This window comes from Acromyrmex echinatior, chromosome 10 (assembly GCF_024713525.1).
Source record: "Acromyrmex echinatior isolate Ae372 chromosome 10, ASM2471352v2, whole genome shotgun sequence".
Taxonomy (NCBI): domain Eukaryota; kingdom Metazoa; phylum Arthropoda; class Insecta; order Hymenoptera; family Formicidae; genus Acromyrmex; species Acromyrmex echinatior.
Genome location: NC_141861.1, coordinates 635,530 through 651,520, shown reverse-complemented (window position 1 = coordinate 651,520; position 15,991 = coordinate 635,530). Strand labels below are relative to the sequence as shown.

At 32.6% G+C, this 15,991-nt stretch overlaps 1 protein-coding gene across 5 annotated transcripts; it reads left to right on the top strand.

Moving 5' to 3' along the window:
- The first annotated feature begins 488 nt into the window (after positions 1-488).
- Ack (activated Cdc42 kinase) lies at positions 489-15,954 on the top strand. 5 transcript variants are annotated; one of them, XR_846369.2, is made up of 7 exons: positions 489-998; positions 1,075-1,303; positions 3,707-5,720; positions 6,887-8,665; positions 9,570-10,234; positions 11,229-11,387; positions 15,378-15,954. XR_846369.2 is itself a non-coding variant. In XM_087410443.1 (6 exons), the coding sequence occupies exons 3-6, from the start codon at positions 3,768-3,770 to the stop codon at positions 11,326-11,328; spliced, it is 4,497 nt and encodes a 1,498-aa protein (XP_087266569.1). In that variant the 5' UTR covers positions 489-867; positions 1,075-1,303; positions 3,707-3,767; the 3' UTR covers positions 11,329-13,342. The 5 variants fall into 5 exon arrangements, 4 of the variants coding, with proteins under 4 accessions (XP_087266569.1, XP_087266568.1, XP_011057780.1 ...); XM_087410443.1 differs by lacking the exon at positions 15,378-15,954 and having other exon boundaries at positions 489-867; positions 11,229-13,342; XM_087410442.1 differs by lacking the exon at positions 15,378-15,954 and having other exon boundaries at positions 489-988; positions 11,229-13,342.
- Positions 15,955-15,991: the final 37 nt, after the last annotated feature.

Sequence of the window (15,991 nt, the reverse complement as noted above, 5' to 3'; positions counted from 1 at the left end):
CATATTCTTTGTTGTCATGATAACCTCGTCATAACCTTGAAATAATTAAATTATTTATTAGCATTGAAAATATAAAAATTGATTTGCATTCAATTGCATTAATTGCTGTAATCGTCGACATAATGCTTTATGATTATTATGGAAAGATGTGTGCCATGGCCTTTAGTCCGAATCTATAATGGATGATTAAGCCTTAAGCCGTAAGAAATCGATCGATTATAGTTGAATGAGGAGAATAATCGACAGAGATGAATTCGTCCATTTCTTAAGGCTTAAAAATCTATTGTTAATCCGGACTAAGAGATTCCGCATAATAAAAGAAACAGAGAACAGAGAAGAAGAAGAATAAGAATTTCAACCTATCAGAAATCACGTATTGTGGAATACACAGTTTCTGATAGGTTGAAATTCTTATTCTCTATTCTCTGTTCTTTTTATTGTGCGGAACCCCCAAGAATTTCAACCTATCAGAAATCATGTATTGTGGAATACACAGTTTCTAATAAGTTGAAATTCTTATTCTCTGTACCCTGTTCCTTTTATTATGCGGAGCCCCGAAGGGCTCTAGCACACATACATATATTAGTGTGAAAGTATAAAAAAGTCCGTGATGTTTCTGCATCTGCTGCATTCTGTGTGCAGCCCAATGCAACCGTAATTGTCCGTGATTGTCTGTATTGTGGAATTGAGTGATTGTGTACGTTCTTCTCACTTTGCACAGTCAAGATATCCATACAACTTCGATCACTTTTCATCTTATTTTTTCCCTCTACTTGTCTCATGTATACGAAATCTTCGATGACTGCAAGTAATCATAATTGATGATTTTTTCAACTGAAGTAGTTTCGTTCACGACGATCGGTGAGAGTACGTTCTATTTGGTACTCATAATGCTCACAAACATTCTTGTTTAACATTTGACAAACAACAAGTATGAAATGCTTCCATAAATGTTGCGAGTGTCAAGTGAAACGTAGCTTAAGTGAATGTATGTTAACGTATGTATTATGTATATATCATACCTAGTACATACATACAAAAATCGTTTCTCAGTTATAACTGTTACGCTTTTAGGTTAGGTCGCAACGATTAGAGAATGTGTATTGTACTAGAAAAACGTCAAGTGAAAGTGCTGGTTGCCAAAAATTCCGATAGAGCAGAGGCTATTATCGCGTGCCCTAAAATAAACGATATTTTAGGAAATGTTCCGTGAGAAACTTCAGTGTGGGTATTAGTGGTTTTTTTCATGGATAATTCACTCGCATCAACGTTTCCCGAACAATGTTTGAAGTGGTATTCGCAGGTTGGTGTTATTTAAAGTTTTTGAATTACCATAAAGGATTTAATAAAGGACAGATTATCCGAAAAGATTCATTTTTTCCTAAAAATCTATGTCTTATTGATTATATTTTGTACAAGTTATAAGAGAAAAAAATCAAAGAGAGACAAGAAAGAATTTAGAATTGCATCTAAAGTCGTTGAGTGCAGATTTAAAATTTTTGAAATTAATACAAAAGAGCAAATAAGCATCGCAAAGATGTCAGTTGTTAAAATATAATGATATGTGAAATCTAATATACATAAATGTAATTTTGTTAAGTATCACACTAAGGATGACCAACATTTAAAAGATTGAAACGTATATCTCATTATATTTATGTTAGTTATATTAGTTTTTATATTTTTGTTTTAGCAACTGACACCTTTGCGACGCATATTTATCCATTTGTACTAATTTGAATTTTTTTCCTTTGAGCTTAAGGTATTTTTAATCTGAATTTTTTAATTTTTGAAAGTTTCTGATAAAACTGCTGGGAATAGAAGAGTTAAGGATCATTTATGTTGGTCATAATCTGTTGACTTGTACTTTTACTCTTATCATTATTTTTTATAATAACAATTTGATAATCGTAATTTTTTATGATTATAATGATAACTAAACTTAACTGAGTTGTGCTAAGATTAGAAAAATTTCCTTCAAAAGTAATTTGTCATCATTATACGTTATTTATTGAAAAAAGTAACAAATAACTTGTAACAAGTTGCTTTTTCTGTTACAATGAATAAAAGTAACTATAGTTGCAAATATAGAAGGTCTGTTCACATTGTTTATACTTTTTGCACTCAGCATTTTCACTTTCTTTTGTTCCTACATCCGTATATATATTTCCATATATACATCTATATATATATATATATATATATATATATATATATAAATGTTCCAGACAAAAATTGTAGAATTTTAAGTGGCGGATTAGACAGCAATATTGTAACTTTGAATATTGTTAAGATCATGTAAAAATCACTTCGAAATTTATAAATAAAAATCCTATTTTTTTACAGCATATTCTTTTAGTTGACTTCGACAGTTTTTCAAAGCACTAAATAAAAGTATTTTCAGAATAAAAAACTTGAAATAACAGGACTCTTAATGTTCAAAATACGATAAGAAAGTAAAAAAGTTAAAACGCTATAAAATAATATTTTCTATAGTTCTTGTTTATTATATCTATCTTTAAATATACTTATGTTAAACGAACAATGGAGATTTTTTTTTTTTAGGTTTTCTGACTCTCATTAGCCTTTTATATCTTGTTGTTGTATTTTAAACATTAAAGAATTCTGTTATTTTCATTATTCAATTTCTGAGTTCTAAGCGTATAACGCTTAAAAGTTTGCTGACATATTGCTGACATTAGCATTATCTAAAGTGTTTGATTGACGACTAAAACTTTTAAATGTTATTTAGGATTATGATATTATATGTCGAAATTAAGGCCATTAGGGAGCCATTCCTTTTATTTTCATTTTTATGTTGAAATTGTCATTAATATTGTAACTTTTAAGTGGCATAATTCGAAAAATACTTTTATTATAGTGCTATGAAAAGCTTTCAAGATCAGCTATAAGAATATGCAATAAAAAATAACAATTTAAAAAATTTTTAAGTGATTTTGTGATGCTTGCATCATAATGGGTCTTTCAGAGATCCACTTTTTTTCAGTTTTTAATTATTTTGATGAATTTTTTGACGTGAAGTACTGGCTGTTTTTTTTAAATATGTATACTATATTTATGAACTAGTATGATAGACTAAAAACAAAAAAATAATCTTATTTTAAAACTTTTTTTCTGGGTTGCTGCATTTGAATTATTATTAAAATCTATTACTTGTAAAATAATTTATTTTTATAAATAACGAAATATTAAATATTATTAAAAATTATTTGAATTATTAATTCGCCACGTTGGTTCGGCCATTTTGAATTAAAAAATTCTGAATTTCTCTAATTCATAATGAGCGACTTGAAAAATTTTAGAATGTAAAGTTTCAAAAATATCAATTGGATAAAAAAATTCGAAATACAAAAGGTTCATAACGCTATTCAAAGTCTCACTAACATTGTTATCTAATGCGTCATTTAAAACTACTATTTTTATCTGAAACGTTTTTTAAGAAAATTTTTTCGAAAAACGATACAGTCACTCGGTTTGTACCCTCTGTATTGATCGTTGCAATTCATATCCTGTATCAAACCTGTATTTCCCACTTAATTTAATTTTCAAAGTTAAATTCCTAATTTTTAAAATCTATAAATTTAAATGATTATAATGGATAAATTGTAAAATTTAAAATATATAACTAATAGAATCCATCGATTAAATGTACGATGATAAATTCAATTATATCTTTTCTTTTTAGGATTTCACATATGTTGAAAAAACATCTACGTATTTCTGCGTCTAATTAAATATCTTCAACCATGGCAGATGAGGAAGGTACAGAGTGGCTTCAAGAACTGCTGCATGATGTGCAGCTATCACAATTCTTTACGCGAATTCGAGATGATCTGCAGATTACTCGTTTGCATCATTTTGATTATGTCCAAGCAGAAGATTTGGAGAAAATTGGTCTGGGTAAACCTGGTGTCAGACGTCTATTGGATGCGATAAAGAAAAGACGAAATGCCCAATGGAAAAAGAGTTTAATTACAAAAATTAAACCTGGTAGCAGCGGTAAAAGCAATAAGCGAGCTTCACAGGCCGTCGAAACTTCCTCGGTGCTGACATGTCTTATACAAGACAAAGATGTGACATTATCTGTTAAATTAGGCGATGGAAGCTTTGGTGTAGTGAGAAGAGGAGAATGGACCTCTCCCTCGGGACGAACTCTGCCTGTCGCTGTGAAAGTTCTTAAAGCAGATGCTTTAACGCAACCGAATGTTATAGAAGACTTCATTTCGGAAGTTCAAGCGATGCACACTTTGGATCATCATAATCTTATTAGATTGTATGGCGTGGTGCTATCGCAACCAATGATGATGGTGACCGAGCTCGCACCTTTAGGCGCGTTACTTGACTATTTACGGCAGCAATGCAGTAGAATCTCGATTCTTACACTCTGTAATTATGCGCTGCAAGTTGCCACGGGTATGGCATATTTAGAAGCGAAGCGTTTTTTACATCGCGATTTAGCATGCAGAAATGTTTTATTGAGTACCATCGATAAAATCAAAATCGGCGACTTCGGTTTGATGAGAGCACTTCCTCAACAAGAAGATTGTTACGTTATGACAGAACATAAAAAAGTACCTTTTCCCTGGTGCGCTCCTGAGTCTCTTAAGGCTCGGCATTTCAGTCATGCGTCAGATGTCTGGATGTTCGCTGTGACGCTATGGGAGATGTTAACATTTGGCGAAGAACCCTGGATAGGATTAAACGGTTCTGAAATCTTGCGTAAAATCGATCGCGAGGGCGAGCGGCTTCACAAGCCAGAAGCAATGCCTCCGTATATGTATGAGTTGATGCTTCGTTGCTGGGCAAGAGAACCCTCGGAGAGACCAACATTTGCTTCGTTGAAGGAATCGCTGACTGGTATGGTACCGTCTGTAATGAAGGCTCTAACCACCTTCGAGGAAACCGATAAAATGTCCATCGAATCAGGAGACCAGATTGCAATCATTGATGGGCGATCGGAAAATTATTGGTGGAAAGGCCAAAATCAACGAACTTTTCAAATAGCGCATTTTCCACGTTGTCTAGTTGATCCAATGCGTCGAAAACAACCAGAAGACATCAGCAAGCCATTGGAAAATTCATTCATTCATACAGGACACGGAGCGCCCTTTGGTAAGAGCTGGGGCAGTCCCGTTTACATTGATGATGTATATTTAAGAAACCCAATGGATCCTCCGGATGTATTGGTGGCATCCTCGGTTGATAATCAGACAAAAAAGAAATTTTCTTGTGGCACTCCGCGTACTAAAAAACAATTTAATTACACAAAATTGCACAACGATGCTAAGTCGAGTCCTATCAAGTCCTCACAAGTATCGTCAACTTCGAGCATGAGCCAAGAGGATACTCTAATCGATTTGTCCGTTGAAGAGTCAGCGAGCACAAATGTACATGTCGCATGTAAGCGAGTAATTAACATTCTGGATGAACCCATTGATGATGAGAGATTATCCTGGCAGGATGAGGAAGGTAGAACATATGCCAATTTTCCTGGTAACGTGGATCCTGCGTATTCTGATCCCTTTGATACTTCCGCGGTATTTATGAAGCCGCCACATTCGCGATATTATAGTCATGTGCCTACTGATGTAACTAATAATTATCTGAAGACGCAGACGTATGGAAACGTGAATGATCAGAAAGAAAGAGATAATGTTCAAGATACTGTGAATTGTTTGAATAATTCCACTGATACAGAGGTATGTTCTTACAGTGATATATTAGAGACAAATTTTTGAATTATTTATAATGTGTAATGAAAATTTCGAATCCGAAATAATTATTCGATTTAAATATTAAAAATCAAAAAGTTTTTGAATACTGTGAATGTTTGGAAAAATATGGTTTGAAATTATTGTTATTATATAATATATATTTACAGATATGTCCCATTTTAACTTTTACACCAAAATATCTCGAAACGTACAAAAAATGTTTCAAATACATACAAAAGATATTTCAATAACAATTGTAAGGTTCAAAAAGGGACATAAGAAGGTATCATTGACTTGACTTTGAGTGATGTCGTCAAGTGCTGTCAAAGTCATTTTGAATTTTTTAATGGAACCTTCCCCCCCTCCCATATTTTTGTAGCTTATCCCAAGAGCTTTTTAAAATATTCTAATAAAATTGTTTTTCATTAAGAACTTTTCGAGTTATAAGCTTGAAACTTACAGTACCACCGGCGTTAGCATTATTCAAAGTTTCTGACCAACGGCTAAAACCTCTTGAATGTTGTTCAGGATTATAGTCCTGGATAACATTTGTCAAGATCAAGACCGTCGTTGGAGGTCATTCTTGTTATTTTCAATTTTACATAGAAATGAATTTTTATCGTAAACGTTATTCGTCTGTTTCTAAAGAGATTTTACTAGGCGTCAATAATTTAATTTGATTTTCTATAATTAATATAATTTTTTTCTCGAATAGAACACATGTGTTTTCATGAATAAAATCTTATAGACCTACAAAATCTAGGAGAGAATGGTCGAGAATTTTGCCAAATAATGTCTTGGCAACTGTTCGTTTTCGGACGTATATTTATTAGAACTTTTTGACTTATTTTTTATTATTTTATACCCATAAAAGTCTGTGACTCTTTTATATATATGCTAATACGCGTTCTTACGTCAAAGTAAAGTCCAATTTTTGTGTTACACGTTTTAGAAGATTATTTTCTGTATCAAAATACAATAACAAAAATACACTTATTAAATTATGATTTGTAAATTTTAAAAGAAAACGAAGATTAATTAGCAAAAAATATCCAGCGAAGCCTAACAACTCATTATTATTATTTTGAATTATTACGTATTATAGGTACAGATTAATTTTTAAATTTAAATTTTATTTATTCTGTTCTCAGGAGACTTGCGAATACTCGATGAATTTATACAAGGGATGTCAGGAGAATGCAATTAATTTGAATACAGACGTGAAAGAAGATGACATTACAAGTCACTATAGTGAAATAGATAAAATCAGCCCGTGTGCATCAAGCTGGTCTACCTGGTCTAACTGGCCGGAAGATTTACGAAAAACTTCCGCCGCGCAGACGTATGTTAATATTTCTGACAACAGTCCCATATCGTCATTTGCTGCTACAATTTCTCCTCTTTCTTTTCTTCCTCCTCCTCCTCCTCCACCTCCTCCTCCTCCACCACCTCCTCCTTCTCTTCCTTCTCTTCCTTCTCTTCCTCCTCCTCCTCCTCTTGGCCCAAGCGTGAGCCTGCCGAAGCCTAAGTCTAATTTTGAGCTCGCACAGAACATGAACGAGCTGTCGTTGAATACCAATTCTGATCGTCAAGAAGTTGCTGCTGTCGCTAAGAAGCTGGACCCGGTTTTCTTGGCCGAGCTGGAGAAACATTTAGGCGAGAAGGAGGCGACCAAGAACACGAACGCTAGCAACAGTAAACTCCAACAGCCGGAAACTGTTTCCGCAAATTATTTACACGACTCATCGTTAGAAAAATTGCAACAGAATTCTACGTCTACTCATCAGATTTCAACGACGGAAGACGCTGCCAGACCTTTGTCACTTATTCCAGCGTTAAAGCCTCCACCACAAGGAAAACCGAAGTCTCCAGTAACGACTATAAATCGAGCAAACACTTTATCGACATCATCTAACAAAGTACAGAACTTCTGGCAGCCAAAAAGCACAAATGTTGAAAGACCGCGACTCCAGAATGATCACTGTGTATCAGAATCCGCCACTGAGGCTATAATGAATCAAATTTGGCAGCAAACGCAAGGTCTATCGCAGCAGCCAAATATTTGTCTGACTAATTCGGCAGCTAACCAAATATTAATGTCCGTTTCAGTGACTCAAGCGAACGTTAATCGACTTCAAGAAACTGCCAGTAACGCTTTCGATAATGATACGAATGATCAAAATCAGTATAGTTCCTACAATGTCACTAAGGCCACTCTTATACAGACACAAGCTTGTCTGTCAGATCAAAATACTTATCCTCAAAATACGTTGCATGCCAATCAGGATAATATTAATCTGTTTGAAGGAACTTCTGATCATAGTACTGATAGTAGCACGAACGAGGCTCAACACGGATCTTGCAACCTTGCCAAGACCGCAGTGGATCAAACACAAATTTGTTCGTCAAACAGCCAAAGTTATCTTCCAAATTCATTGAATATTGATCACGATGTTTTCAATTTGCAACAGATTGCCATTAGTAACATTTCTTCCAGTGCCAGGAATTATCTTCAGTGCGATGCAGCTAATATTTCTAAAGTGAATCAAACCCAGATTTGCTCATTAACTAATGGAAGCCAGCATTATCTTCATAATACTGACTTTAATCTACTTCAAACTACTGCCAATTATGTTTCTGACAAGAGCACGGGTGAATTCTCTCAGCATGGGCATTGCAATATTTCCAAGGTTGCGTCTAATCAGGCACAGATTTATTCGTTATCAAATCAAAATTACTCACCGAATATAACACCAGGTTTTATGGGCGATTTTGCGTTGCCTCAAACATGTCCTCAAAATATGGCAGTATCATCTAGCACAAGTAACGTTCATGAAATCGCCCACATACAAAATAACTTGCAGCAGTCGCAACAATTAAAACCTGTTACACTTTTATCTCAACAAGTATATGCCGAATTAAAACAAACGGTATGTACCTATATAATTACATAGAATAGGATATTCTATTTTATGATTTAAAATAACTTGTTATAATTTGTTATGCGCACAGATTACAAAAAATATTTCAAATAAAAATTTAAAAATAATAACATTACAATGAAGGGCTAATGAGCCTAGATGTTTTTGACGTTTTTAAATATCTATTATTTAATTAAAAATCAAATTAATATTGCTATTACAAAAATGTTTGGACCTTAAAAAATAAGTTTTTCTCAGTATATAATTTCAATCGTTGAAATCATCAAACTGATAAAATTATACATCAGCCACATGCATTAAGATTCTTTTGTAGCCTTTTCTTGTATAAACTCTTTTTCTATAGTTATTCCATTTAGATTTAAAAATAAACCAATCCCCCCCCCCTCTTTCTCTCTCTTTCTCTCTCTTTCATCATCTTACAATGTAGATGATGTTTCAAAATAGAAAGATTAAAAAATCTTTACTATATTTGACAATGCATTTTAATATTGAGTTTCGAGAATATAGATGTCTCCATAATAAGTGCGCATATTTAACAAATATAACCATTTTTGTAAATCATTATTTGATAAGAAGAAATAATTCAAAAATTTAATACACTATTGTATATATGTCAATTAAATTAATTTAAAAACCGGCTAATATGTCGATTGGGGGGGGGGATAATCTTTTCGATGTATTTGACCTTGATATATATCGTTATAATCCTGAGTGACCTTTAAGAAATTTTAGCCATTGCTCGTTATCTATTAAAAAGTATTAAAATCTAAAGTGACTTAATAAAAAATCATCATAATTACATAAAAATAAGATAATAACGCTTATTAAGTTTATTTTTAACAAACCTTGGGATCTAATAATTAACAATAAATCTTAATTTTAATTTTTTTAGGTCCCTAATCTAGAGCAGCTGTCTCAGAACGAATTTAATACACTCTACAACAAAACTGTTCGACAGAACATTCTCCGAAATTACTATTCTAATAACCTCAGCAGTGAATCCAGCCAAAATGTTCAGGAAACTGTTGGTAACCAACCACTACAAAAGAGTGTCAACCTCAAGAATCAACCTATTCAAGGACATGCTTGCGATTTTAGTTCTTATCTGAAACAGCCGCCGACTTATACCCCTCCACCTGCTCCTCTTACAACTCGAAGTTTGCTTAAATCTAGCCAGAATGATTATATGCAGAGTCATAATCCCGCAATAAAGTGCAACTTGAGTAGACCTTCGAATCTATTGCAAGCTGAAACTTCTACGTCGACTAAAAGTACATTAACGACGCTGAATGACTTTGCTGCTGCCAAGGTAAATCTATTACAGGTCAATCAGCATTCTGCCTGCACTAGTCCACCACTTACCGCAGCCTCTCAGCAATTGGTAATGTCATTAAGCGACGAATTTAGAATGAGTAAAATCATGAAAGTACAGAAAGAGACCGTAGATGTGTCGCAGCAGGAGATATTAGCTGCATTGCAGGCAACTGGTTGGGATACAAATCAAGCTGCTAAGCAGATCACGAAGGACAGACAGGTCAAACTTGAAAATCTCATGAGGTATGTATTTTTCTATAAATCAATTTATTTTCATGAGGATATTTGCGCTGATGTAATCGAAAACACGTATAGAGTGTTTCATAACATATGGGCATAACTTCAGAAATGAATCTAATATATAAAAAAAAACAAAAGGTTTATAAACATTGATTTTATCTTGCTGAAATTACAAACATTATCATGTTTTATTAATTCTTATTATTACAAACTGGCGTAGTACCTTCATATATCTTTACATATTTTCACGTTACTTTGTATCTTACTGATAGTCTATATATAAATGGAAGAGAAATTGAGTGCTGAACGTAGTTGTTCCGATCGACTAAATTATTATCAAAGGTTGTTCCACCTTATAAACAATTTTAACTATCGCTACTACTAACTATCATTAAAATTGTTTAATAAATATTTATTTTTTAAACAATTTTAACAATTTTAAGTCGATTAATTTGGAATATATTATCGTGTATTTTAATTATGGATATATTTTAATTATGGAAAAGGATTTTTAAATCTGTGGATGTGTGTAAAGATGTTAAAAAAAAAATTTATTTGAAAAATAATTTGTAAAGATCGGAGCTGCTTTCAAGAAGACGCTAGCGTGACGGCCAAATTCCTACGAAATCGTTCATTTTATCGATTAAATGCAACTTACATATGTATGATTTACAATACAAATATACGATTTACGAGACTATACATTCTCACTTCACAGTAATAAGGAAACTGAATATAAATATGAATATACTTTAACATCTTTATTTTCTATGATTTTGAAATTGCATTCTAGTGTGTAAGAAATTAAAATTTTTATATCTATTGTTGTAAACAAATCTGCATATTGATTTATCCGTTTTTAATTATGAGAAACAGAAAAAATATAAATTTTTTCTTTCCAAGAACATTATCCTACAAAAAGTTAATAATTATAATACTTTTTCAATAGATTTTTTTAATGGTAAAAGTTTATAAATTGGACTTATTACAATTTCAGATTGGGATTGGCTACTAAACAACAATGTGAAAATGCTTTAAAGCAGACTAAATACGACGTGGAAATGGCAGCTTCGTTGTTACTCGATCAAGCTAGATGAGGAACAATTGCAGTTAATGTCCCGACGTCTTCTATGACACAGCTATAACTCTGCATAGGGTAATGTGGTAGTTTTGAATATGATACAATAAAATAAAATTTGAATTCAATTTTTGAAATCCAAGTTTAATTTTTTCTTGTTTGGTACCCTTCAATACTCTTCATACATGGATCAACATTAGCAAACTTGAACATCGAAAATTGAATTATTTTATTTTGTTAAAAATTTTATTGTACCATATTTGAAATGTACTGCCTTAACCTACGCATTTATTTATAAATGAAAACAAACAGAAACTATTGTGCTGAGAAAGCGAAAATCGATGAGAGATCACTTATAAATGTGTTTTGCATTCCGATTATATTTTAGCGATTGACCGATGTCGTTATTGGCTATCGCGTATAAAATAAAAACTGTTATGCGTAACGTAATCAAGAGGTGGTACTGGTAAAAATATCGCGCGTCAATGATATTATTTTTAAGATGTAACGAATATAATTCTGAAACTGTGATATGTTATTGATCTTTATTTGGATTTACGCTCATATGATTGAGCTTCTACGGTTCTCACAATGAGAAATCGCGTTTTTTTTAACGCAGATAATGTTTGAAAGTCTTTTGAGGTTAATAAATATAATATTTAATTATACAAAAACAAACGTGCTACATAGATTCTCATTCACTCTTTTATTCAACATTCTTTAAGTATGAAACAACGTTACGTAGTCAATTGTTTGCGTTTGTGAAGATGGAATTTCTTTTCGAGTTTAAGATATTGAGTAATTGTACAATATCTAACTAAATATAGAACTTTTGTTAGATACTTTTTTCAAACTTACATTATTTATTCGTAAATCATCATTTTATAGTTAATGCTTTTATATAAGAAAATAAAATGTGAATTGAATGCTATAAAGAAGATTTAAGTACATCTAATCCTTTCGTTACAAGTGCATTTATGTTAGCGTTACACTACAAAGGTAAAGCGAGATTAACTATTAAGTTGTTACAAGATAATGACGTTTATTCATATGTCATCATTGTCAATATCTTGCGCACAATGGAGGAAATATTAGGAATAGGAATAAATATTTCAACCTATTAGAAATCTCGCTTTATGTAGAAATTCGAATGCCTTGAAGCTCGTATCAGACTACCGATTTTCAAGCCAATCCGCCAACTCTGCCGATCAATAATAAATCAATCACATTGAATCTTATAGCGTTTTCGGCCCGACCGATTTGCATCAGTCTAGGGTAAAAAATGCTTTGCTATTGGTTGACGTTACACGCTCTATCAATAGGAGAGCACGAAACGTTATTAATTCAATTAATGATTAGTGCAAATCCAGTCGGGCCGAAAACCACACCATTATTGTGATTGGTTCATTATTGATCGGCAGTCAGAATTGGCAGTTAGATCGGCCTGCAGAGTCGGTAGTATGATACAGGCTTTAGACAGGAGAAGAGATGAGACTCATAGACATATATACATAGACTAAGCACTTTATTCGTAGCTTGAAATCGAAAGGTGACAGTAGGTTTGTTCATGTCGTATGTTCCAATATGCTCCAGTGTGCTTCTATTATAGCTCCTACTCACTCCAATGCGCTCATTGATATGAGCAGGAGCATGTCGGAGCATGCGACGCGAACAAACCTAGTTTAACAGAACTTGTTGCATCTCTTTTTATCTTGAGAGAAAGAAAGAGAGAATGAGGAGAGAGGGGGATGGTATTCTTAATAGTTGCAGATGTAGATACAGGAAGAGTGATCATAAAAATAAAAGATAAAATATCATAAATTTATCTTATTTTGAAGTAGCATTGAAATTTATGTTTTAAATTTGTTCAAATTATTATACAATCCTAATGATGTTTCTAAAGTTAGAACTAAATGCTAGAACATACAATAATACATCCCCAATATTTTTTGCTAATTTCTCATTTCTGAGATTGAAAAGAATTAATAATATATAATTGCATCTGTGTAAACTAATAAACTTGTGTCTACCAACTCAGTCTTAAGATTTCTCAACGCCAGAGATACAAGTTTTCGTCATTTTCCATATTTTTTTCTTCGTGTCGTACGTGAATCAATTGAAATCAATAACATAGAAATATTATGTGCTTTTGCACTTTCTTATCTTTATTATCTACCACTTATGGGTAGATCTTACTCGCATGGAAAGTCAAACGCCTTTAAGTGGGGAAGATGTGGGTTGATCTCGCTTTGCATGAAATATTTCTTTTATTCCGATTTGGTATAAAAAAATAGCATTATATAAATTATATAAAATATATGTTAGTAAAATATACAATTAAAAAATTACATTCTTTTTATAAAAATTATTTTGTTAATAACTTTTTAACGAATAATACGTTTCGGCTCATTTTTTAGCCTTTATCAGAGCGTAAACTAATGAAGTTTAGAATTTGTAGCACGTAAACGTTGAGACTTTATTAATCTGGCTTTATTATCTATCATGAAACATGTCAATGAATTCCAATCGAAATTATTCCGTTTTCCCTAGAAAACACAATAGAAATCTAGGGAATAATTGAATAATTCCGATCGAAATCCATTTCGATTTTTTTCATGATAGATGCTCTGCATCGCGTTGCGTACGTCGACATAGTAAAAATTCAGCCAAGAGAAGATAATCTCCAAAACATCATGCGGGTATCATTCCCAGACGGTTAAAAGACCAAATGAAATAGAAATCCAAATTGCTATTGTGAATAATTAAACTGTGAATAGGGGGAACGACAAGAAATTATCGTTCAGACGAGATGAAAGTAACTTATCATAGGCGTTGTAAGCAGTGATGCACATTTGGCGCCCTTCGGCACCACAAAGAATCATCCCCTCCATTTTTGCCCTACGTAAGTAACGCCGCGCTCGGCTAGCTTCGACGATGAGCGAGCGAAGCAGCGATAGAGGCTATCCTTGTCTTCGGCAACCTTTGATGCGCCAAGAACGAACGAGACAGCGTGAAAGAGTCCGTCCTTCTCGCTTGTTACAAACGACTAGACAAGGACAGGTTCTCTCTCGCACTGTCTCGTTCGCTCTTGGCGCGTCGAAGGTTGCCGAAAATGAGAAGGATAGGCTCTATCTGCTTCGTTCAGCGCCGAAGCTAGTCGAGCGCGGCATCACTTGGTAGGGCAAAAGTGGAGGGGATGATTCTTTGTAGTGCCGGGGGTCAAATGTGCATCACTGGTTGTAAGTGGGCAACATATAGAACAAAACAAAACGTGTAAAAACGTGTTTCTTGTCGGTCTCCCTATTCATAGTTTGTACTTACAATTAGCCAAAATCAGATATGCGTAACATCAGATACTACCGGAAGTTGTTACAGTACTTATCATCTTTTTATCTGATCAAACTAATATATATTAATAAATGTAATAATTAAGTAAACGGAATTTAAATTTTCTGATTTTAATTTAAAATTTGTAATTTACAATCTCAAAGATTTTAATTATTATAAGTTGTTGTGTGAATTAAAAGAATATTTTCTTTTTATATTGTCAGAAATAAATTATAACACTGTTGTAAACTTAAAAGCGTGAAAAAGATGAAGAACTCAATTCCAATAAGAATATACAATATATCAAAGCACACAACACTCACACACGCACGTGTGGATAAATCAGCTTTTTTCTGCAAAATTTTAGTTAGATATAACAGATTGATTTAATGTCAGAATAAAAGAAAAAAACAATTTTAATAGAAATTTGCGTGTTTACACGAATATTATTTTTTTCCAATATAGTACATAAATGTTTATCTGTATAAAAATTGCATTTTCAGAACATCTTTTTTACAGTCTCAGTACAAAATCATATAAATTCTAAATCAGCAGTAAAGCTATGCTATTTGTATATTTAACGAAGTAAATTCTAATTTAATTATTAAGATATTTTGCTTATCATAAGAGATAAAACGATTTGTTTAACTTATGCTTAGTAACATGTACATAATTGGATTCATTTATTGATTCTCTGTGTGCGATTAAGGACACGTTTTCTTTTATTTTCATCTGATATAGAGGAACAGGAGCATCGGGGCTGCAATTCATATTTGCTGCCGCAGTCAGCAACAGAGAGGATTGCACCTTTAATCAAGATTTCTACCAATTTGTGAGCACTGACGGTGCGAAGACAAAGCCTATTGTTGCCGTAACTGGTCGGAGCTTCAAGTGATCCAACGCAACGGTGAGAGTCTGATGCGTGTATAACGGGTGTGCAAACAAGAAAGATCGATAAACATTCTCAATGTTTCAATTACTTATTTATTATTAATATTAAACAATATACTTATTGAATTTTATGTATAATAGTAGCAAATATTATTTGATATATTTATTGAACTTTGTGTATAATAGTAGCAAATACTATTAAATAACACCTGTAATTTATAACTTGTATTGATTTACCCGACTTTCAGTTGTCAATTTATGATTATTTCTTTGGTAGTATACGCGTTGAGAGATATTTTACAAAAACCAAAAATTTTAAATATTAAGCTTAAATATGAATTTATATATACAAATTATCTTAATAATTGTCACGCTTTTATTGAATTAATATTGTAGAAATAAAAAATAAATTATTTAGAGTATACAAGTATACTCTAAATTTTTTGGAGTAAAATCTCATTTCG